At 40.9% G+C, this 24,454-nt stretch overlaps 1 protein-coding gene across 2 annotated transcripts in view; it reads right to left on the reverse strand.

Annotated features, from left to right (window-relative positions):
• Nucleotides 1-18,809, reverse strand: part of LOC309396408 (C-type lectin domain family 2 member B-like) — a 71,956-nt gene extending 53,147 nt beyond the window's left edge. Inside the window, exons 1-6 of one of the 2 annotated variants that reach the window (XM_081961513.1) lie at nt 18,730-18,809; nt 17,585-17,698; nt 15,752-15,850; nt 12,749-12,945; nt 8,452-8,555; nt 6,256-6,900 (exon numbers count right to left, since the gene is read on the reverse strand). In XM_081961513.1, coding sequence (XP_081817639.1) covers nt 6,777-6,900; nt 8,452-8,555; nt 12,749-12,945; nt 15,752-15,850; nt 17,585-17,698; nt 18,730-18,748 — 657 coding nt within the window. In that variant the 5' untranslated portion in view covers nt 18,749-18,809 and the 3' untranslated portion in view covers nt 6,256-6,776. Of the gene's footprint in view, nt 6,901-8,451; nt 8,556-12,748; nt 12,946-15,751; nt 15,851-17,584; nt 17,699-18,729 lie in introns of those variants that run through there. The other variant, XM_081961514.1, reaches the window with a different exon arrangement.
• Nucleotides 18,810-24,454: the final 5,645 nt, after the last annotated feature.

Genomic DNA, 24,454 nt, shown 5'->3' on the forward strand with positions numbered 1-24,454 from the left:
GCTACTCCAATTACAGCCAAGACCACTGGCCATTGTTATTGCCACTTGCAGAATTTTCTTAAAATTTGTTGCATTTGACTTCAATGACACCCTTTCAAACCACGTATGGCACACACTCTAAAGAGCACTTTGCACTGGACTCAACTGTCCCAGGGGCAGTTGATTTCTTACGGGAGCAATCTGCTGCCCAAGAACTAATGAAACACCAACACGAGCGAGCAAAACAGACTTACAAGAAATCAGCAGATGCACATCAGTGGGAGGCCCACTCATAGCAGCAGGAGACGAGATTTGGCTTTCTACCAAGTTCTTAGCTACTTCGAGACCTTCCAAGAAGTTAGATGCTAAATGTTTGGGGCCATTCAAAGTTCTCCATCAAATCAACCCTGTAGCCTTTCAACTCCAATTGCCCCCATCAATGAAGTTGCACCCAGTATTTCACTGAACATTAATCTGCAAAGATGCCCCTCCCAAAGCACAGTACAATCCCACTGCCCCCACTCCACCACCAGGCATAGTGGAGGCGGAAGCTGAATATGAAATGAAAGATTCTAGGAAAAGAGGCAAAGGCATTCCATATCTGATCCATTGAAAAGACTATCCTGTTGCAGATCGCGCCTGGGAAAATGCGTGGTATGTTCGTGCCCCTGGTTTAATTCATTGGTTTCACCAGTGCTTCCCCCACAAGCCACAGCCAACCAAATTCCCAGTCCCCGCCACGTTTTGCCCAAGAAAACTGTCAAGGAAGAGGTTAACCAACCCCTCTGGATTGCTCTGGGAGGAGTTGGAGCAATACAATGGGCCTTCCACATCTAGCATTCAATGAACAAGGTAGGTGAGGGACATTCTAAATGTTGTTTCTGAGTTTCTGCAACCACCACCTGGTTTGCCAGCTCCATCAGATGAGGGAGAGGTGGATTCCTTTGAAACTGCTTTCCTTCTTCCTTTGCCAAATTCTCACGAGAACTTGGACTTTGAAAACACAAGGCAGGACAGGGGGAAAGCAGCACAGAATACCCCATGGAAGGGGAGAGGCGTCAAGAAGTGGGTGATGTAGGAGATGTAAGAGATGACCAGGCTGAGCCCGAGGGAGGAGTCAAATGCATCCTTAGTCTTGAGTCCCTTCATATTCACAAGAGATCTAAGTCCAGCCCACCTTGAATTCCATTGGTTCTTATCTATCGCCAATTTGTTTTGGCCGTTAGTAATTCAAATTCTTGTGGAGAGCTTAAGGTTATTGTTAGATATGTTAATTGGGAGTGAAGCCTGGGATGTAGTCTTCACTCAGGTCCACTTTCCAAGCGGGAAGCGGGAAGGTAAATTCTTCACCATAGATACCAACAGAGGGAAGGTGTCCTTTAAATCCCCTGTTCAGAGAACTTGCATTCCTTCCAAGTCAGCGGCTGTTTCTTCTGAACATTTGCACTCTGTCCTGTTATACCTGCTACTCATCAGCTGTGCTGGGGGTGGAGAGGAGAGTCCTCTACTTTCTACTTTCATTTTTGTCATTGGAAGTTTGCCAGAATATTTCTAGCTACTAGGTGCCAGGAGATGTTTTTTTTGGGGGGGGCTAGGTTTTACTTTGGAGTGTCTCAGCTATGCTAGATCATTTTCTCCAACTTTTCTTTGTTGTATTTGTTTTTCTTTTATTCTTCATGACAATGTTTAATCTGATTATATTATATTTTCTTATTTATTTATTTGGTCTTTTCTTTGGCTTAGCATTCTAAGATCTTCCATTTATTAGCATTTAGTTTCTAGACTTCTTTTGACTCTATACCCTCCACTTGTTGCCATAGGCTCAGCTTTCTTATCAGTCCAGTTGCTCAAATGGGGAACAGCCTGGGACACATGGACTGATGCCGAATGGAGAGGAATTATTACTATTCCCAAGATGTGGAAGGCACTGTTTGCTGAAGCCTATAATATCATTTATCTGTGGAGATTCTCAGCCATCCAGATCATGGTTGTCTCAAAGATGGTTTTCCAAAAGGCAATTGGACTGGATTTTTTTCCCTTGAGAAAGCAGATGTTTTGCTTCTCATCCTAGAAGCTTCATTGGTTCTGGCATGTTGGTGGGGGCTACGGAGGGATTAGTTCTGACAGGATGGTGGTGGGTGGGGTTGGAAGGATCATATTTCTTTGAAGATGACATTTCTCTCCCGCTTGAGGCCACTTGGGAGTTTATTTACACCCTCCGGGTCTCTTGTTTCAGAGTGCAAATAGGTGTGGAACCTTCTTGGAACTGCTGAAAGGGCTGCCTTGTAGGCAGGAGATAGGTGGTGTTTGGTCCCTCCCCCTCTGTCAAAAGAGGGCTGTTCAATTTTAAGGTAGATGGCTCCTTTGACCCTTCTTCCAAACCAATGGTCCTCTCTATCCAGAAGGTAGACTTTGCTATCTTCAAAAGAACATGTGGCTAAACCCAACTGAGCCTTCATCAAATCCAGAAAAAAAAACCCAGCAGGAACTCCTGCATGACAGACAAAAAAAAAAGAGAACAACAATTGCAACCAGCTTGCCTTCCATGGAGAATCTATATATTGCACAGGTCAGAAGGAGGGCTGAGAAGATCTCTTCAGACCCCTCACATCGTGGACATAAACTGTTTCAACTTCTCCCCTCAGGATGCTGCTATAGGGCACTGCAGGTTGCCAGTAGACACAAAGACGTATTTTTTCCCTCATGCCATGACTCTGCTGAACACGTAATTCTCACAGTGCTGTCTAATGTTTGCATATTAACTGATGAAGGGTGGCTGTAACATTATTGTTTACCCTTCTTAGTACCTTTCTTGCTCCCTTTTTATTGTTATTGGTATGATTATCATTATTGTGTTACTTGACATGTATGCTGAAAGCTTCTGCTCCAGAGACAGATTCCTTGTGCGTCTAAACACACTTGGCCAGATAAAATATTCAATTCAATTTATTCTTCATGACAGTGTTTTTTATGTTAATAATATTTATTTATTTATTTAGTCTTTTCCTTGGCTTTAAGTCAGTCAAATAGGTAAGGCAGAGCATACCCAGATCCTCTAATCTCTCCCCCTAGCACTGAGATTCTAGTCCTCAGTCGTCTTGTGATTCTACACCCTCCAGCTGCTGCCAGGGGTTCAGTGCTCCTGCTTGTTTCAATTCCACAAGTGACAGAGCTCTTCAGCTGGACTCAGACCGATGTTGAATGGAGAGAAATTACAGTTATTCCCATGATGTAGAAATTGCACTGTTTGTTGAAACCTATAATTGAGCTGGGGGCTGGACTAGAAGACCTCCAAGGCTCCTTCCTTTATTTTGTTATTCGTGTTATTTTGTTATTCCTGTTAATTAATTTAGAGTCCAATAGATAACTGTATTTGACTAATCTCTAAACAACTGGCCAAAAATTGCATATACATTAATGCCAAGAGAAGATTAAGGCATGAGAAAGAGAAAAAAAATGACAAAGAATGAACTCTTCCATACAGACAGTGCTCAAACATCCAAGCAACAAAAAATAGATGATCTAATGGAATTTTAAAAGATAGCATCTGAAAAGGAAAATGTAACTACCAGTAATGACAATACACACACTGGGATTATCAAAAAACCAAGTCATAGACATATTTCAAATAGATGGGACTTACAAGATGAAAGTGGCAAAGATTCACAAAAAGAAAAACAACAACTCAAACTATCAAAAACAGTACAATAAAAGGTTAGAAATATAAGTCAAAATATGCAAGAAAATGGTAAGAGAACACCTATACACTAGATGAGTTCAAATCACCAGGTTGAGATGGATTATAATCTTCAGCTCCTGAAAGAGCTGGCAGATGTGATCTCAGAACCACTGAACCATATCTTTCCAAGATCCTGGAGCATTTAGGAATTATTCGGGGACTGGGAAAGGGTGGTTTCCATCTTCGAAAATGGGGGAAAATGGATCCAGGAAACTAAGACCAATCAGCCTGAAATCAGTACCTAGGAATATTCTAGAAAAGATAATCAAGCAACCAATCTGGGAACACTTGGAGGCAAACAAAGTTATAGCCAGGAGCCAATTTGGGTTTGTAAAAAACAGATCATGCTAGACAAATTTTATTGCATTTTTTGATGACGTGACTAAATTAGTGGACCAGTGAAGCTTTGTAATTTACTTGAATTTCAGTAAGGAACTTGATAAAGTAGACCACAACCTTCTACTTAATAAGATAGAAAAATGTGGGTTAGACAGCATCACCACCAGATGGATTCGTAACTGGCTGACCAACCGCACTCAACGTGTAGTCCTCAATGGAACTGCATCTACATGGAGGGAAGTATGCAGTGGAGTACCCCAAGGCTCTGTTTTAGGCCCAGTAGTCTTCAACATCTTCATCAATGATTTGGATGAGGGAATAAATGGGGAAGTCATCAAATTTGCAGATGACACCAAGCTGGCAGGAATAGCCAACACTCCAGAAGATAGGCTAAAGATACAGAAGGATCTTGACAAACTTGAACATTGGGCACTATCTAATAAAATGAAATTCAATGGTGAAACTATTTAGGCAAAATATGAAAAGAGTCATGAAAAGGGTTAGGCTTGGGGTTAACCCACTTTTATTTTAAAAAATGTATTAAAAAATGCAAAATAAAGTACAGGAATTTCAAACAAAGAGAACAAGACCAATATTGACTAAAAGTCTGTGGAGATGCTCAGTCATCCAGGTCATAGTTGTCCCAAAGGTGCTTTTTCTGGAGGCAATTGGACTTCCCTGTTTTTTCTTTGAAGATGTTTCGCTTCTCATCCAAGAAGCCTCTTCGGCTCTGACAGGACAGTGGAGATTGGAAGGATTTATATTTCTTGCGGACAGCTAGTCATTCATTTGCATCCTTTTAGAGGGTCTTTGAAGCACTTGGAGATTTATCTGTGTCCTCAGGGTCACCTGAAGAAGTTCTCCTGGTTCCTGTTGTCTGTAATTTTGTCCTTTGGAAATCCATTCCTACTCCCACCCCATTCCAAGGGTGTTCATCCCAAATTGTATAGTTACACAAATTTGATAGATAAATAAATAAATGGTACAATCTTGCAACAAAAATAATTTTCCATCTCTGGCTGGAGAATTTTGGAAGTTGAATTCTGCCCATCTTAAACTTGCCAAAATTGTTCTGGATAGTTTAAATAGCCTTCTTCTTGTCTACCATGAAAATGGAGCTTCCTTGAAGCATCCCGAGGAAAAAACAATGGACTAGTCTTTTTATGTGCTCTATTTATTATCCATCCAGAGAAGTGTTTTCCAATTTTGGCAAATTAAAGATGGGCAGAATTAAAGTTCCAGAATTCTCCAGTCAGACATGGAAAATTATTTTTGTTGCAAGATTGTGTCATTATCATTAATATAACCGCCCATCTTTTTTTAAGCATCTTTTTTTAAAAAAGTTTTTTTATTTTTATTCTCTTATATGTAGTTACAGGTACACATTTACATAATTATTGTTTTTATTTATCTTTATCACTTTTACATATTTGTTTTTACATATAAAAAGTTAAAATATACATTCTGGGTTGCTTTTCTTACCATCCCCTACATCTATTTTGTATTATCACAAAAAAAAAGGGTGGTACCGCATTTAAGCATCTTTGGGTGGCTTATCGGATTAAAAACAAACAACCCTCCCAAACATAACAATCTACTTGTGTCCAAGGATAAACTATTAATTTAGCAGTACCAATAGTTGCAGAGCTCATCTTCCCCCACACCATCCCAAATGCTTAGGGTAACAGCGAGGATTTCAATACTTTGGCAAAGGCCAACAAGGTTAAGCACATCTTATGATGTTTTTATGCTACTTAATTAGAAAGATAACAGAAAGATAACCTGGTACTCTCTGAATTTGGTTGATTTCTTGCATACCATATTTTTCAGAGGATAAGACACACTCCCCCTCCCCTAAAAGAGGGTGAAAATTTGGATGCATCTTATACACTGAATGTAGCACCACCCACACACTCACCCTCCAGCCCCCACCCTTCAATCTCTGCCTCCCAGCAATTTGCCTCCTTGCAGCAAACAGTGAACAGCCTGTTTCAGTTTCAGCTTCAGCATAGCCTGATTAGCACAAGCAGCTGATTATCTGTTGGATCGGCCTCTGTTTCAGGCTTCAGGGATTGCCATTGCCTATTGCTGCCTCCTTGCACCCCATTTTCAGCCTCCTCATCTCATTTTTGGCCTCTGGGTGCCCCATTTTCAGCCTCCATGCGCCCCATTTTCCGCCCATTCTGATTCTAAATCCCTGCAGCCTGAAACAGCTGACTGTGGGGAGGCCCAATAATCAGCTACTTGTGCTAATCAGGCTGTGCTGAAGCTGAAACTGAAACAGGCTGTTCACTGTTTGCTTCAAGGAGGCAAATTGTTGGGCGGCAGAGGCAGATTTTTTTTTCTTGTTTTCCTCCCAAAAGCTAGGTGCCTCTTATACTTCGGAGCATCTTTTACAGTACATGTCATTATTCAGTCAGCTGTCTGTCCTGATGTACTGTAATTCTCACCTTTTTAGAAGATGATGACAAAGAGAGAGGAAATTATTACACATATAAAAACATAACACAACAATGAACATGGATGTTACATGGGAATGTGAAATTCCCCAGAAGGACCAGAATAGCTTTGTTAAGATAGGATCTGAAGATGGATCAGGATTACAACTAAAAACTATATGGCTAGTAGCAAATCTGGATGTGTAAGTAGCGACTACAAACATGTGCTTCGGCGATGATTACTAGTCAAGCCAAGAGTTCCTTCTTTGGATGAGGTTATGTTATCCAGTATTCCTACAACTTTCTGGCCGACTGCAGAGAAAAAGTTTCTCCATGGAACACAAGGTGCTACCAGCCCCTTTTCTATTTAGATATGCACAGAAGCCTTCTCCTCGCACTGGAAACCTACAAAAAGAACAAGGAGTTATTATTTGCTGGACAGTGGCAACTGAGGGCAGAAATTAGCATTGCAGGAATGAGCTTTCCAAGAAAATTCCCAGATTTGGAGCATAGAGAACATCAGCCAACATTGTGCCTCCAAGTTGCACTGGATCAAATTGATTATGGAATCTGGAGTTAGTTTTGTCCAGTGTTGGGTTCCTGCCGGATCGCACCAGGTCGCGTGATCCCGTTGGTCAATGAACCCGGAAGTAAGTTCCTGCCCCGCCCCTGTCACGTGACGGTGCTTGCCTGCGCTCCACCAGCTTGGGCGTGACCGAAGAAGTTTCTCTTCTCAGAAATGTCTTCAGTGGAGCGGTGGCAGCCTGCGTCCCTTTTAGGAGCTCCGTTGAGGAAACTTCTCCGGTTGCGCCCAAGCTGGTGGAGCGCAGGCAAGCGCCGTCCCGTCGCCAGGGAGATAATGAGTGAGGTGAATCGCGTGGTTGCTCAGATCACATGGGCACAGCCCGAGGAGACATTTCTGAGAAGAGAAACTTCTCCGGTCGGGCTACGCCCGTGTGATCTGAGCAACCACGCGATTCACCTCACTCACTGTCTCCCTGGTGACGGGACGGCGCTTGCCGGCACTCCACCAGCTCGGGCGTGACCGGAGAAGTTTCCTCAATGGAGCTCCTGAAAGGGACGCAGGCTCAGCCTGCCAGGCTGCCACCGCTCCACTGAAGACATTTCTGAGAAGAGAAATTTCTCCGGTCGCGCCTGAGCTGGTGAAGTGCTAGAAGGGGGTGGGGTTGTGGAGGGAAGGAGCAGAAAAGGAGACAAAAAGGAAAAAGAAAGGGAGAAAGAGGAGGTGGGGGATAGTGGGATCCTTGCTGCTTTCTGAGCTTGGTGGTTTTCTTACAGACATTTCATTACCAAACTAGGTAACGTCATCAGTGCTAGAAGGGAGTGAGGTTGTGGGGAAAGGAGGAGGAGAAGTCGAAGGACAAAAAGGAAAAAGATAAGGAGGGAGAGAACTGTGGGGTCCTTTGGTGTTCTCTGAACTTGGCCGGCAAGCCACTCCCACCCAGTCACATGGCCGGCAAGCCACTCCCACAAAGGAGGCCACACCCACAGAGTAGGTTCCAAAAAAATTTGAAACCTACCACTGGTTTTGTCTGACAAATATGTCTGAAGGATACATGACTGGAGGGCAAATAAATACACACAGGCACATACACAAAACAGAAAGCATACATTGGCGGCACATCTCATTGTTGGAAGGAAATGGGTGGACTTCAATTCCTGGAATCCCCCAGCCAGCATGGTTCACTGGAAAATCCTTGAAGAGCTCTTAAAGTTGCCAAGTTTGAGAAACACTGTCTTATACAAAGTGTCTTTTGGGAAATAAAACTGACTGTGTCTTATGTTTTGAGGAAAGAAGAGTAGCCAAAAATTATATTTATTATAATTATTATTATTATTCTTTCAGCCGTGAAAGGTGAAATGTGATGCACGTAAATGCTTGAATAGGTAAACAGTTCTATAAGTTCCATAAACAAATAAATAAAACACACTTACTGATTTTTAAACTCAGTGCCATCGGACCACTTCCAGGTCTGGTTAATCTCTCTTGAGAGACCAAACCAGTAATGAAACGGATGGAAAATGTTTACCCAAAAAGTCTAGGAGAAAGGAAATAATATGTAATAAAATCCTCATTTAACATTAGAGAAAGAAAGTTTGCGTTATTTTTGCCTGACTATTGAATGCCAAAATATATCGTTTTTGTCAAATTATTTTTATTTGTACAAGATCATAAAATTAAAGTAAAAGTAAATTGGAGTAAATTCACAAATAGTAATGGAATTGAAAAGTCAAATGGCAAAACCAAGAGGAGCCATCAAGGTGAAGCCTACAAGTATATGGATATTTTACACCTGAATAACACCAAGCATTGACAAGTTAAAATGTGATTAGTGAAAAATACATCCAAGGAATGAAAAAAGTGCTAAAGACAAAATTGAAGGTGGAAACACTACCAAAGTAACTTATAACTAGGCCATACCTGTGAGATGACACACTGCTGGAATTATTCACTATAGATTACCCTATTTTTTGGAGTATAAAACGCACCAAGATTTTGAAGAGACAAATTTTAAAAAAAGTTTTTCCACTCTGCAGACCTCAACAAACCGGCCCGTTTTTCACAAAAATGGGCCCGCTTTTCACGAAAACAGGCCCGGTTTTTTTTTCAAAAAAGGGGCACTCATAGTCTTTAGGAGGCTTATGGAGTGCTCCTGGGGGTTGGGGGTGCAAATTGAACAAAAAATGGCCCATTTTTTGCTTATTTCGGCCCTCCCCAGCCCCCAGGAGCACTCTGGAAGCCTCCTAAAGGCTCTACATGGCATTTTGGTGAAGGGGACGCGGTTTCGGAAGGCAAAAATTTAGTGTATAAGACGCACCCAGATTTTCAGCCTCTTTTTTGAGGGAAAAAGGTGCGTCTTATACTCCGAAAAATACGGCAGCTGAATTGGACAGTTGGGGCCTAAAAACAAGAAAGCTACTGACAATTCATTCTGCCTTACATCCTTGTACTAATATTGATAGTTCATACTTGCTTTATAGAAATCAAGCCAGAGTTTTACTTCAAGTCAAAGTGTCAAATTAATTAAGCATGCTTTGACTGATTACATAAACCATGGCCAAGAACAAGAATTGATACAATTAAAAATTTGAATTTATGGATATGCAGAAAACAAGACATGAATATCAAAATCATGTAATAAAAAGAACAGCATGCTAGTAAAGAAAAGCATTATATGGCCGATATCTATAAAGATCAGTTGGAAAGTGGATAAATATTTAACCTGGCAATGACTTACAAATGGAGCATTTAAAAAAGAAGAAACTGAAGGCTTGAGTTTCTCTGCTTAAAAACAACCGATTTGAACTAATGCAATCAAAGCCAGATTTTTTTTAAAAAATCACCCAATGATTCAAAGTGCAGGTTGTGCAAAGAGGCAGAAGAAGCAGTAGATGATACAATCAGCCATTTTTATTTGATAATGCAATTTATACTTGTGACTCTGAGGTGCTTGTTGTGGGAGAATGAAAGGTTCTGATTTTGATTGAACCTGATTGGCTAAGATACATTTTCAGACCTGCAAGCGTGTTATTTAAAAGATCTGCTCTTTGGCCACAGGATGTAGTCAAAGATTACAAAACTGTGGATGAGCCACATTTGACTTTATTAAATTTCAGAATAAACATGATGAACGTCAAACCGCAAAAACCTCAAATAGGGTTGCCAGGTCTGCTTCCAAAAAATAGCGGACAAGCGGGGAGGGGGGGGTTAAGTAGTTAAAAAATAAAAAAAATTACAATTAATTTATATATTTTCTTACAAACATTTTAACACGTATTAAAATAATCACTTTGAAACTTTACTTAAAATTCAAAACATCAAATATATTATAATAATATGTAAAATATTAAATTACATTTCATCATAAAGCTTTTGAATAAAAAAAATGTCAAAAAGACAAAACGCGATTCTCCTATCCTTATTCGCTTAGACTGTACAGCTTTAGATTGCGTACCATTTCATCATAAAGCTTTTGAATAAAAAAAAATGTCCACTATTTTGTGAAAAAAAATAGTGAACATAATGTGAAAAAAGCGGACTGTCCGCTCAAATAGTGGACACCTGGCAACCCTAACCTCAAAGGTGGGAGCCAATTAAGCTGAATCTCATAATAAGGGTATAAAACTGAAATAACTTTTCCCTTTAGCAAGAGCAAGAGCACATAGACTTATATGCTGCTTCACAGTGCTTTTACAGCCCTCTCTAAGCGGTTTACAGAGTCAACTTATTGCCTGCAACAATCTGGGTCCTCATTTTACTGACCTTGGAAGGACAGAAGGCAGAGTCAACCGTGACCTGCCTGGTTAGATTTGATCTGCCAAATTGCCCCTGGCAGTCGGCAATCAGCAGAAGTAGCCTGCAGTACTGCAATCTAACCACTGTGTCATGGCGCCTTTATGGTTGCTAAGCAAGGAGCTTGAATGCAAACTACCATTATATATGTTGACAATATTGGAAACTTAATACGCATGAATAGAAAGATGTTATTTCTCACAATGGAAGAATGGATGGAAAAACTACTGGACTTCGTGGACATCTTTTGAACAAAGATTTTATCCAGTTTTTTACCATTTACAAATTATTTCTGGACGTCCTGCTTGAAATAGAAGGGAGGAAAAAATAAACTTGGTTTTACATTTTGAGGATTGGATTAATCTTGTCATTATAGAAGTTGCTTGTAGTTACTAAAAATGCAAAGAAAAAGCTGAGGCTGTAATTCTATTTAGTATTTTACTGCATTGAAAGGAATAAGAAGCCACTGCTTTTTTTCTTTTCTTTTTTTAATCTTGCATTCCCTTTTCCGTTTTATTCTGATCTTTATTTCTATATGTATTTTATATTATAACAAACTAATACATTTTATTGGAAACAAAAATAACACGTGTAATAATTATCATATGCCTGTAATGTAAAATCGGTGACAACATCAAGTTAAAAAAGTAGTTGAAAATGAGCAGATTAAAATATTGTGAGATTTCCAAATGCAGGCCTGATAAGGTCTTGGTTCATAACATACTAGATCTAATTGTGGTTGAAAAGAAGAAAGTATGAATAATTGATTTGGCAACAACAAGAGGTAGTAGAATAGAAGGCAAAGAATCGGAGAAGATCAGAAAGTACCAAGATCTGAAAATTGAAATTGAAAAATTATGGCATAAACCAGCTGTGGTGATCCCAGTGGCTATCGGACACTGAATGCCATACCCAAACATCTTGGATGGCACTTAGAAAATCTGCACATCTGCTCATATATTATACAGATACTTTACAACACCCCTGGGTTCTTGGGAAGAACTCAATGCATATGAAGGTCAACACTAGCAAAAGAACTAGAAGCTGTGATTTCACATTGTTGTGAACAGAGAATAATAATAAAAATATCTAGACAACCCTGTGACATGTTGGATCATCCTTTGAGAGAAAAATAATAGAGTCTGAAATGACAAAAATGAACATTCAATTTTAGGTTGACCAATTTTTTATTCCCATAATTGTTAGAGGGTCCCTTCATCATCTTAGCCAGGGGTGTCAAACTCAATTTGAGGGCCACATCAGGGCTGTGGTTGACCTCAGGGGGACGAGTGGGCATGGCTGATTGGGTGGGCGTGGCCAGCCACTCCCCAAACTGCTGGTATGTTTCCTCTTCGCATTGGGTAGACCAGGATGACCCCGTGGGCCCGATACGACCACATCACAGACCAGATCCGGCCCGCGGGCCTTGAGTTAGACACCCCTGAGCATATATTAGACACCCCTGAGTATATATCATAAATAGAAAAATAATTGTAGTGGCAAATGCACTTCAATAATGTCAATACTTATTTAGTTAAAGAGATTTATCAAAATGATTATGGGTTGCCAAAAAAAAAAAAAGCAATATTAGTGGGAACAACTTCCTGCTGGCTTCCCCTTTGATTTTGCTTGAGGGAAACCGACAGGGAGCATTGGAAATCACAATCATGTGACTGGAGAGATGTTACAAGCGCCACATATATTTGCAAATAAAATGGATCTGGTCATCATAGAAATGTTTGTTCACAGGTGTAATGGGCCCCAGATTGTTTATGCATTCTGTAAATGAGCCGATTTTAAGTACATTGATCCAAAGTTTGCTGCAGTACAATACTCTGTGATAACTTGAATAGGATGTAAATGTAATAGGGCTGCTTTTTACATTTGTGAATGCCAGGACAACTCTGCAATTACTTACGATGTCTCCTTATTCCTTACCAATTCATTCTGTGTATCAATCACAGCCAAGGATGCATTAAGTGAAGAACAGGTCTTTAAACCGAGAGACCAATTCCCTTCTTCTTTTGATGTATAGAAACATTTTCCTTTGTATCCAACCCAGAAATCTGGGCAGGCAACAGCTTGGCTTGCAAGGAGAGGACAAGACGGATATGTTTCAGTTTTTTTATCTGCAACTAAAACAAAAACAATTGTAACTACAATTAACTGCAATACTGAGAAAAGTCTGAATCCTTAATATTAAGACACCTCACCTAAACTGAAATTACAGGTTTTTGTTTTTTTTAAAAAAAGGAAACCAAGGGAATTCACCTGTGAATAGAGGTAATCCACACTTACCAACCACAACTAGGACTGGCAATTGCACTGCTGCAACTTTATTGCAAAGTGCACCAACTCAAGAAGCTCAAACTTCCCAAGGAGCTGCTGATACAGTTCTACAGAGGAATTATTGAGTCTTCTATCTGTATCTCTATAACTGTCTGGTTCGGTTCTGCAACCCAACAAGACAGACACAGACCTCAGAGGATAATCAGAACTGCAGAAAAAACAATTACTGCCAACAGGGCCGGATTTAGATGAAAAGAGGCCCTAGGCTATTCCACTTATGGGGTCCTTTCACCTCCCATTTTTAAGTTTGTTTATTAGTCATATGCGTAGAATTTCTCCTTATTTTGGTTCAGTGTTTTAGTGTTCACTGTTTTTAGAATAGTGTAATTTTAATTTTGCTAACAATTTGAATGTAGGCCCCTCTTGATCTTGAGGCCCTAGGCTGAAGCCTAGTTAGCCTATAGGAAAATCCGGCCCTGACTGCCAACCTGCCTTCCATTGAGGATCTGTACACTGCACGAGTCAAAAAGAGGGCGGTGAAAATATCTACAGACCCCTCACATCCTGCACTTAAATTGTTTCAACTCCTACCCTCAAAACGACGCTATAGGGGACTGCACACCAGAACAACTAGACACAAGGACAGTTATTCCCTCAACACTATCTAACTATTAACTAAGGCTACATTACTATTACTATAAGTCTTCTCATCGTTCCTATCACCCATCTCCTCCCACGTATGATTTCAAGACTGTATCTTTGTTGCTTGTATCCTTACGATTTATATTGATATTGATTGTTTCCTGATTGCTTATTTGTACCCTATGACTATCATTAAGTGCTGTACCTTATGATTCTTGATGAATGTATCTTGTCTTTTTATGTACATTGAGAGCATATGCACCAAAGACAAATTCCTTGTGTGTCCAATCACACTTGGCCAATAAAGAATTCTATTCTATTCTATTCTATTCTATTCTATTCTATTCTATTCTATTCTATTCTATTCTATTCTATTCTATTCTATTCTATTCTATTGTACTCTATTCTATTCTAAGTAGAAACAAATCACGTGATTGTGGCCAATTTATGATGGCAATTAATTTGTCACTTTCAGCTGCACTTTTTAAGCAAATCATGATCAGTTCTTAAGTGCAACTTTACATGATTGCGACTTGTGACTTCCGGCTCACTTCCCAATGATGTTGCTAATCAGAAGCCCGCTATCTTCTTCTTCCTAGCATATTCTCTGAAGTGTAGACACACCGCTTTTACAACTTTCATCCCATAATTAATTTGGGGTAGAGTTGGGTTGACTGGATAGAGCTGAGCATTTACTGGCCAGATGCCCTTCCAGATGCCATGTAGAGTTCACAGCAGATTTTTATTTTCTCTGTGCCCAAGAAAAGAAATACCTGCCGCTACCAAGGATTGAACTCTCAACCTTCCCAATGGGAGACAATTAGCTTCACCACTAGGCCACCACGATGCTCAATCGGAAGCTGGCTATGAAGGTCACAAACAGCAACTGTGGAATGCTGTGCCTGTTGTAAATGTATGCTAGTTGCCAAGCAACAAATTGCAATCACATCACATTGGGGCTGTTGTGATGGCGACAACCTCAAGGACTGGTCATAAGTCTCCTTATTCAGAGCTGCCATAACTGGGAACAGTTGCTGAACAAGTGGTCACTAACTGAGCATTACCCATATGCGCAAACATGCATATAACTTTATAGATTTGTATTCTGAATATGTAATAGCAAGTTCATTGCACATTTGTCAATATAGAGAAAATGTATGATAAAGTGTATTATGGAGACCTAGCAAATGTTGAGTGCAGAATCTACCAGAGAGTTAGCTTGTTAAGAGAGTCTAAGAAAGTATCTGGCAGATTTCTAATTAAAATGGTATGAAAGGTGCTAATGCAATCAATTTGAGAAGTTCATTGTGATTTTATGTTGTACAGGGCAGGCAAAGACCAGATTTCACTCTTCAATAAGTCATTTACATAAATATAAATATGAATATGTAACAGCAAGTTCACTGCACATTTGTCAATATAAAGAAAATGTATGATAAAATACAGAGTATTTTGCATGAATATGTAAGATGATTCCTGAACGTAATAAGAGTTGATAATGTAGGAAGTGAAACGTTTAAACCACTGCTTCCCAATTTTTTTCCTTCATTACGCAAAATTGTTTATCAGAAAGTCTTTTTTACCCAAGATAGGTAAAACACTTCAAGTCAATGTAAATGTCTTTGTTGGGATTCGGTAATGGATTTATCTCTCTTTACCCACTTTTACTCAAGTTTAGGTAATTTACCCATGTTTGGGAAGCACTAAATGAATTAAAAACTAAATATGGACGTGAGAGTTGAGTTTGTTAGGAGAAACATAAAAGTAGAGTAGCTACTACAAGAAGCTAGCTAATGCTGCTTGGTGTGGTGGTTAAGGGATCAAGCTAGAAACCAGGAGACCGTGAGCTCTAGTCTTGTCTTAGGCACAAAGCCTAAAATGGTGAGTTCAAATTTTGCCTTAGCCATGAAAGTCGGCTGTCCTTGGGCCGGTCCCTCTCCCTCTGCCCCAGAAAAAAGGCAAGACCAAACGACTTCCAATACCTTGAAATAGGAATGTCTCATTACTTACCAGCCAATGAAATTTTAGTAATGATCAAAGCTGTAATTAGGATTAGAACAAAAGCTGCTATCATGAGTATTATGACTGTGTTGCACTTATGTGTGGGAGCTGCAAACAGAAAACAGGAAAATATTACGTTCATGGTTTTATTGTGATTGTTTAGGATTGTAGTCACACAATACAAAATCAGACAGGCAGGCAGGCAGAAGAGGAAAAGAATCATCCACTACTAATGCCAGTACTTGCCCTTTACGGAAAGAGTCTGTACATTTACCCCAAATGACTGGCTATAATTTGCATGATGTTTTTGTGTTCTGTCTCTTAGAACTGCCTCCTTCTGGCTTTTGTATGCAATGCAATAGTTGGAAGGGACCTTGGAGGTCTTCTAGTCCAACCCCCTGCCTAGGCAGGAAACCCTATACTGTTTCAGACAAATGGCTATCCAACATCTTCTTAAAGACTTCCAGTGTTGGGGCATTCAAACTACTGGAGGCAAGCTGTTCCACTAATTAATTGTTCTAACTGTCAGGAAGTTTCTCCTCAGTTCTAAGTTGCTTCTCTCCTTGATTAGTTTCCACCCATTGCTTCTTGTTCTACCCTCAGGTGCCTTGGGAAATAGTTTGACTCCCTCTTCTTTGTGGCAACCCCTGAGATATTGGAACACTGCTATCATTTCTCCCCTAGTCCTTCTTTTCATTAGACTAGACATACCCAGTTCCTGCAACCGTTCTTCATATGTTTTAGTCTCCAGTCCCCTGGAGACTGTTGCTCTTCTCTGCACTCTTTCCAGAGTCTCCACATCTTTTCTACATCGTGGTGACCAAAACTGAATGCTCCAGGCATACAAAACTAGCAGGCATCGGAATTAGGAAAGGAAGCCCAAAACATCTGGAGAGCTTTTGTTTAGATAAGGCAGATATTTGCGCTTGATGACAGTTCATGTTTGTGGTTTGACTTGCACCTGCTGATCCCACCACAGATAAACCTGAACGACTCTCAATGTCCTCCCCTTCTCTCTACAAGAAACAACAGAAGAAGGCAGACAAGAGTGTCTCCGAGAAGAACAGAAGTCACCCCCTGGTGTCTTTTTTGTGTAGCCTTCGGGTTTCTTTCCCCATCAAATGGATCTGGAGTGGCCAATAGCCTACATCCTTCTCACATTTGTGGGTGACACAGAGTCAATCTCAATGCCATTGCTCTTAAATGCCCAACAGCCCCGCCAGAAGAAACAGCTGGTAACACTTGTGAGAGTGCCAGGTCCAAGTCTGAAAATTTAATATCACAACATTGACTTAGAATGCTGTCAAATAACTCAACTTCCTCATCTTCTGTTGCAGCACTACAGCAATTGATAGGATCTTGTTCTTTGTGACAAAGGTATTACCATCAATTCCTTTCCTCTCAGATGAACAATCAGAACTTCTCTCTGTGCCTGCAACTCCCAAAGTAGGAGGGGCAGTGTTTTTGCCCTGAAAATGGAGATATACCAAGGTGACATGGGAATCACACCAAAGCTTCAATGTTGGTGTAAAGTTGGCTTTATGTGAGCGTTTTCTTTTCAAAAAGAAAAAAAAAAACAGCCTCAACTTCCTCTCATCAAAACCAGGGGTGGGTGGGAGAATCTTGTTTTTTACATACAGTGGGTTTAGCAGAGCTTTACCCACTTTGTCTTATTACATTCCCATCCCTCTCCAGGGATTACAAAGAGCCTCAGGTAGGTGTCTGATTTTACCAGCAAGTGTCCTCAAGAGTCAAACAATCATGACATCCAACATCTTTTTCTGCTCCTTCTGCCCCTTCACTCACTTTGTCTTAATACACACACAGAGAGACCAAGCTTACGATGCATTCCAGGTAGATTTCTATATTTATCAACATTTCTTTCATGCTTTGTATCAGAGCTTCCAGAAGGAAATGTAAGTATCTCCTTAGGAGGCAACAGAGAATCTCCTGACACTAAAGGAGTGCGGAAAACAATACAAACAGATGTGGTCCGGTTTTCTTATTAGGAAGAAATTGCCCCCAATAACCCAGCTAGGGCTCCCTGATCTGGATTTCCCTCTCTAACTCCAACTGCCAAAAGTCAGTGGAAGGGTTTCTGTCCTGAATGTGACATGGAAAATTCACCAAAGGTGCAATGTTGGTTTTTTGTGAGGTTTTCCTAAGAAAGAAAGAAAGAAAGAAAGAAAGAAAGAAAGAAAGAAAGAAAGAAAGAAAGAAAGAAAGAAGAAAGAAAGGAGGGAGGCAGAAAGAAAGAAAGAAAGAAAGAAAGAAAGAAAGAAAGAAAGAAAGAAAGAAAGAAAGAAAGAAAGAAAGAAAGAAAGAAAGAAAGAAAGATCTCCAACTTTTCTCCTCAAAACAGGGGAAGTGGGGGAGAATCCTGTTTTTAGGTGAGGTCCAGTTCCAGCCATTTTGTTTCGTTATTTCCCTCTCCAAGATTACAAAGGATCCCAACCTTTATTTTTATTAGCATTTCTTTCCACCTTTGCATCACAGTTTCCAGAAGGAGATGCAGTTGTCACCTCAGGCGTCCAACAATCACAACGTCCAGAATCATCATCTACCAACATTGGAAAGCCGAAAACAATACATAGCAGTCTGTCTCTTGACTTACTCAATGAGCCTCTTAAAGCTTAGAAGATCATCTAGAAGAGTCCTCTCAAATGCTCTTCCTGTTTCGACAGATTTAAAATATTTGGTTCCAGTTCAACTCTTACCTTGAGAACCAAGGATGACTGAAGAAAACAATCCCACCTCTCAGTTCTCCCTAATTCTAGCTTGAGTCCAGTCATCTCCAAATTTTGCAGATCAAAACTTTTACCCACCCAAGCTTGTTATTTCTGTTTATCCCTGCCTTACGTATTGTGATGCCTCTGCTTAGGAGAGAAACCAATGGTTTTAGCCAAAGGATTGGTTAAGTCTTTCTCTAATCTTGTCCTGATTTCTATACTTCTCAGCTAGGTGGAAGAAAAACCTGAATGCCTCACCTTTAATGTCTCCTTGCATCTTCCAAGATATAATTGTCTTTGTTACAAAAAGAAAAATAAATCAAGATTCAGGCTGCATGGAAAGAAAAGAAATTGGTATTACTCATTGCTACACAGACTATCACTGACATATAATTGTAGAGAATATACTTCATTAAACTATGCTTCTTCAATGTGCTGTCCTCCGTTTAAATTATTGAGTGGAAGTGCCAGAGTTATGAGACCCAATATCCAATGTGTCAAATAGCCCAGGAAATCCCCAGCTTTCATCCCATCTCTTTAAGCTCTCTCTCCAGCTGGCACAGCAAAGCTGACTATAAAAGCTGTGCTGTGAAATAGCTGAGCATATGTGTGCGGCGGGGAGGGGATTGTTTGTGTGTGGAAGATGTGAGAAGATTTCTTTCCAAATATATTTTATTATTGAAACTGTGTCCATCTTCCCTTAAAATATTAACAGAATCCACTATGGTCTGAGAATCAGTGCTATTTCTCTGTGACAATTGTCAGGCTCTCAGATGGAAAGAATAAGGACTAGGTGTTAGATTGCAGCCTGCCTATACAAAATAATCTAGTCAACTAATGTTCAGTATCAAATTGGTGCCAACAAATTGGCGCCAACAAATCACACCAAGAGCTGTTGGACTTTGGACCCTTAACGTAAATATACAAACTCTAGGCTGATGACACAGCTCCAGCCCCAGCCATTCCTGCTCTCCTCCTGCTACCAGCTGCTCCAGGAGAATGGAGAATTCCCTATTTTGTCTTTTCAGATTTTTCACTGAAAGTTTCCAAAATATTCCCAGAAGATCTTCTCTTGCCAGGAGATAAGGTTTTTTTTTGGGGGGGGGGGTCTTTTATTTTGGAGGATCACAATAATTCTAGCTCCATTTTCAGCTTCAATAATCACCACCAGCCACTGAGAGGTTGGGAGCTGCCCAACTGCACTAGGACTTAATCACAGGGGTATTGCAGCTTTGCCATGATAATCAAACAACAATCAAACTCTGCATTGAAGCGACTTTTGGTGGCCTAGGACAGCAGCCAACCAAATTCCCAGTCCCTGTCCAGTTTCATCCGAGGAACCTGTCAAGGAAGAGGCTAACCAGCCCCTCTGGATTGCTCTGGGAGGAGGTGGAGCAGTCACAATGGGCCTTCCACATCTGGACTTCAATGAAGAGGGTAGGAGAGAGACATTCTAAATATTCTTTCTGAGTTTCCGCAACCACCACCTGGTTTGCCAGCTCCTTCAGATGAGGGAGACTCCTTTGAAACTCCTTCCCTTCTGCCCTGAGAACTCGGTCTTTGAAAACCCAGTGCAAGAGGAGGGGACAGCAGCACAGAATACCCCATGGAAGGGGAGAGGGGCCATGAAGTGGGGGATGCAGGAGATGTAAGAGATGACCAGGCTGAAACTGGAGGGAAGAGTGAAATGCATCATCGGTCCCTTCATGCTCTTAAGGGATCTAAGTTCAGGCCACCTTGAATTCCATTGGTTCTTATCTACCGCCATTTTGCTTTGGCCATTACTAATTCAAATTCCTGTGGAGAGCTTAAGGTTGTAACAAACCTTTACATTCATTTGAATTGCCTGGATTTCCTGATTTCCTCACGCTTGACAATTGCTATGCTGAAAGACGGTAATCGGACACAAAGCTGGTGCTGCTTCTACCAAAGATTAGTCTCTGCATAAACAGACTCTGAGTGGCTTCTCACCTAAGCAGGTTAAAGCCTTGAAACAACTATAACAACAACTATAACAGAAAGAACCCTTACCTATAGCAGCTCTCAACCTTACAACTTTAAAATGTGTGGATTCAACTCCCAGAATTCTCCAGCCAGACTACTTAAAGTTTTCAGGGTTAAGAAATACTAATCTAGGATGCCCATGTTTAGTCTTCCATCTCCTGGACATGCCAAATTTGTGAAGTGACCCTTTGGCTTCAGGCAATCAATTCAAGCTAGTGAATTATTTAATGAGAAAGGACTCGGCCTATTGCTATGTGGTGCCAGGTAATGCCCGTCCGGTAATCCAACGCTTCTTATCTCAAAGCTATGCTCCCTCTTTTTTAAAAAAAGATTTTTATTATGATTTCCAATTGCTATCTTATTTTTCTGGCTTGAACCGAGCTCTGTTCAATAACAGCTTTCTTTCTACTCAGATAATTACATTTAGTAAAGATCTTTATTTCTATGGTCTCTTCATCACTGCCTATTTAATATCATTTAGCTAGTAGAGTTAATGGTAAAGGTTCCCCTCGCACATATGTGCTAGTCGTTCCTGACTCTAGGGGGTGGTGCTCATCTCAAGTTCAAAGCCAAAGAGCCAGCACTGTCCAAAGACGTCTCCATGGTCATGTGGCCAGTATGACTAAATGCCAAAGGCGCACAGGACGCTGTTAGCTTCCCTCCAAAGGTGGTTCCTATTTTTCTACTTGCATTTTTACATGCTTTCGAACTGCTAGGTTGGCAGAAGCTGAGACAAGTAACAGAAGCTGTTATGCAGCCCTAGGGATTCGAACTGTCGAGCTGTTGATCGACAAGGTCAGCATCTTAGCCACTGAGCTACCGCATAGAGTCCTAATAGAGTTCTCCAAGTTTTACTTATTTCTTTGTCTAATTTCAACCCCCCCCCCCCCAACTGAAACAGTGTGACTCTGGTTGCAATACTGCATTTTAAAAAAATCAAATACTACGTAATACATCCCCACCCCCAAACCATGAGAAGCAAAGAATCCTCGAGTGAGAGGCTCAGAATGATAAGAGCCCCAATTCCCCCCTTACCTTGCTTTGAGGATCCTTTTTACAGTCCTTCTGAATCCCCACACTACCTCCACAAGATCACTTCTGCCACACGCCAGAGAACATTCACGCTGGGACGGGTCAGTTCTTTGTCATCAGTGCCAACAAAGGGAAAGTGTCTTTCCTTAAGCCTCCATTTGGACAGCTTCTTCCAAGTCAGCTGCTATTTCTCTGTGACAATTGTCAGGCTCTTAGATGCAGAGAATCAGGACCAGGTGTTAGATTGCAGCCTGCCTATACAAAACAATCTAGACCACTAATGTTCAACATCAAATTGGTGCCAACAAATTCGCGCCAACAAATTCGTGCCAAGAGGAGTTGGACTTTAGACCCTTTATGGAAATGTACCAACTCTATGCTGATGACACTGCTCCACCCGCACCCCCACCCCACCCCACCCCAACTGCTCTGAGAGAGTGGAGAATTTCATATTTTGACTTTTCAGATTTTTCACTGAAAGTTTCCAAAATGTTCCCAGAAGATCTTCTCTTGCCAGGAGATAGTTTGGGGGGGGGGGGGGGAGAGCACTTATATTTTATTTTGGAGGATCACAACAATTCTAGATCCATTCTTCCAATCTTACATTGTGATTGCTTCTTTTAGTCTTCATGCATCTGTTTTTATGCAACTGATTTCTCTGATTTATACGATACAATACAATACAATAGCAGAGTTCGAAGGGACCTTGGAGGTCTTGTAGTCCAACCACCTGACAGTTGAAACAATTAATCCGTGGAACAGAAAATGCCTCCAGAAGTTGTGAATGCCCCAACACTGGAAATCTTTAAGAAGATGTTGGATAGCCATTTGTCTGAAGTGGTATAGGGTTTCCTGCCTAAGCAGGGGGTTGGACTAGAAGACCTCAGAGGTCCCTTCCAACTCTGTTATTCTATTCTATTCTGTTCTGTTCTATTCTATTCTATTCTATTCTATTCTATTCTATAAGCTTGACTGGCTGCCAGCAAACTCAAGGACATTGTTGGATATAATGATCTGAAGGCAGACCTTCGACACACACACACACACACAGCCAAGTATCATAAAATAAAACGGGCAGGAGATACTACAGCCATACAATCCTCAGACGGAGCCTTTCGTTTTTTAATAAGCAAGTGAAGAATCAAAGAGATGCCGAGCCATCAATCATGGAAACAAGAGATCTGTCTGATAACAGCTTCCCTGTTGCAGTAAGGAGGGGTGGAAGAGGATGCGATATTTAGAAGGAAATTAGTATCCCCTCCAAACCTGGTAGGACAAGCCACTGTATATAAACATGAAACAACTCCACGTTGTTGTCACACTGATAACGTTACCAAAGAATCGGGACCAAACATTGAGTTGCAGTTCAAAGAATTTATTGTTCAAGCCTATTCAGAAGGAAATCCAGCTAAAGTTCAATAGTAAATTGGCACTAGATGAAAGTCAATGGAATTCAAGCGGGGTTGGGCTTAATGTAATAATGTTATGAAGTGCTTAACTCCACCTTCTAGCTCTTCTGCGTGCTCTTCTAATACGCCTAGCTAGGTAATGAAATGTCTGGAAGCAAACAACTAAGCCCAGAGAGCACCAAGGACTCCACACCTATTTCTTTCTTCTTCTTTTAACGGTTTTCTGAAATGGATGTTCCTTTGCTTCAATTATCTTCAGCTCTTGAAAATTTCAGAAATCAAACAAAGGCTACTGAGATGGAGTGCCCCACTTTTCCAGTCTTCGTCCAAGGACTTCTGTTGCTGCTTTCTCCCCTTTGTTTTAAAAGGACTTGATCATTTCTATCTCTACCGTGTTTCCCCCAAAATAAGACAGGGTCTTATTTTCTTTTGACCCCCGAAATAAGCACTTGGCCTTATTTTCAGGGAGGTCTTATTATTTATGAAGGTGCAGGAGGCAGCGAGCGTGGTCACCTCATGGCTGCTGCTGTGTTGCAATATTTTCGGGGGAGGGCTTATTTTAGCGCATGCTCTCAAAAGCCCAATTGGGCTTATTATCCGGGGAGGTCTTATTTTCAGAGAAACAGGGTAGTAGTAGAGGGAGAGGCTGGAGTACAAGTAGCTCTTGACTTACGACCACAATTGAGCCCAACATTTCTGTTGTTAAGCAAGAGAGTTGCCCCATTCTACAACTTTTCTTGCCCCTGTTGTTAAGTGACTCAGCACAGTTGTTACGTTCATAATGTGATTGCTAAGTGAATCTGGCTTCCCCATTATCTTTGCTTCTCAGGTGGTCATAAAAGGGGATCACGTGATCCTGGGACACTAAAACCGTCATAAATAGGAGCCAGTTGCCAAGCATCCGAGTTTTGACCACACAACCATGGAGATGCTGCAATGGTCGTAGGTGTGAAAAATGGTCATAAGTCACTTTTTTCCTTACCGTTGTAACTTTGAACAATCACTAAACAAATGGTTGTAAGTTGAGGACTACCTGTAATCCAATTTTGTACATAAATGACAGTCATGCCTTCCTTGTGGTGATTTGTACTGGAAGTGTGAGGCCTCATAATGGTGTCTGAAGCCGGCTTATCTGCCTTGCAAGAGCCCATTTGTTATATTTTGTGGTCTGATTGAGAATTTTGTGAGCTGGGAAAACCCTATTTTATTCTTGTCTTTTTAGGGAGTTGGCTTTCCCTTTCAGGGAAAGTGGTGTGATTCAAATAATTTTAACAACCGGTTCTCTGCCCTAATGACCAGCTGGGTAGGCGGGGCTCGATGGTCATGTGACAGGGTGGGCGTGGCCAACTCAACATCTCTCAGGTCGATGGGTGCTTCGCCTTAGCTGCTAGAATGTAATAAGGATAAACCGGAGAGGCAGTTTCTGTAAGGAGGGCAATAAAGATTAGGCTAGAAACAACACTAGAATGTTTTCTTCCTGCCTTCCTTACAGGATTAGCCCTGTAAAGTGGAAAAAAACAAAATGAGATTTCTTCTAA

The sequence above is a fragment of the Natrix helvetica genome (genome assembly GCF_964273705.1).
Source record: "Natrix helvetica genome assembly, chromosome: 1".
NCBI classification, from domain to species: domain Eukaryota; kingdom Metazoa; phylum Chordata; class Lepidosauria; order Squamata; family Natricidae; genus Natrix; species Natrix helvetica.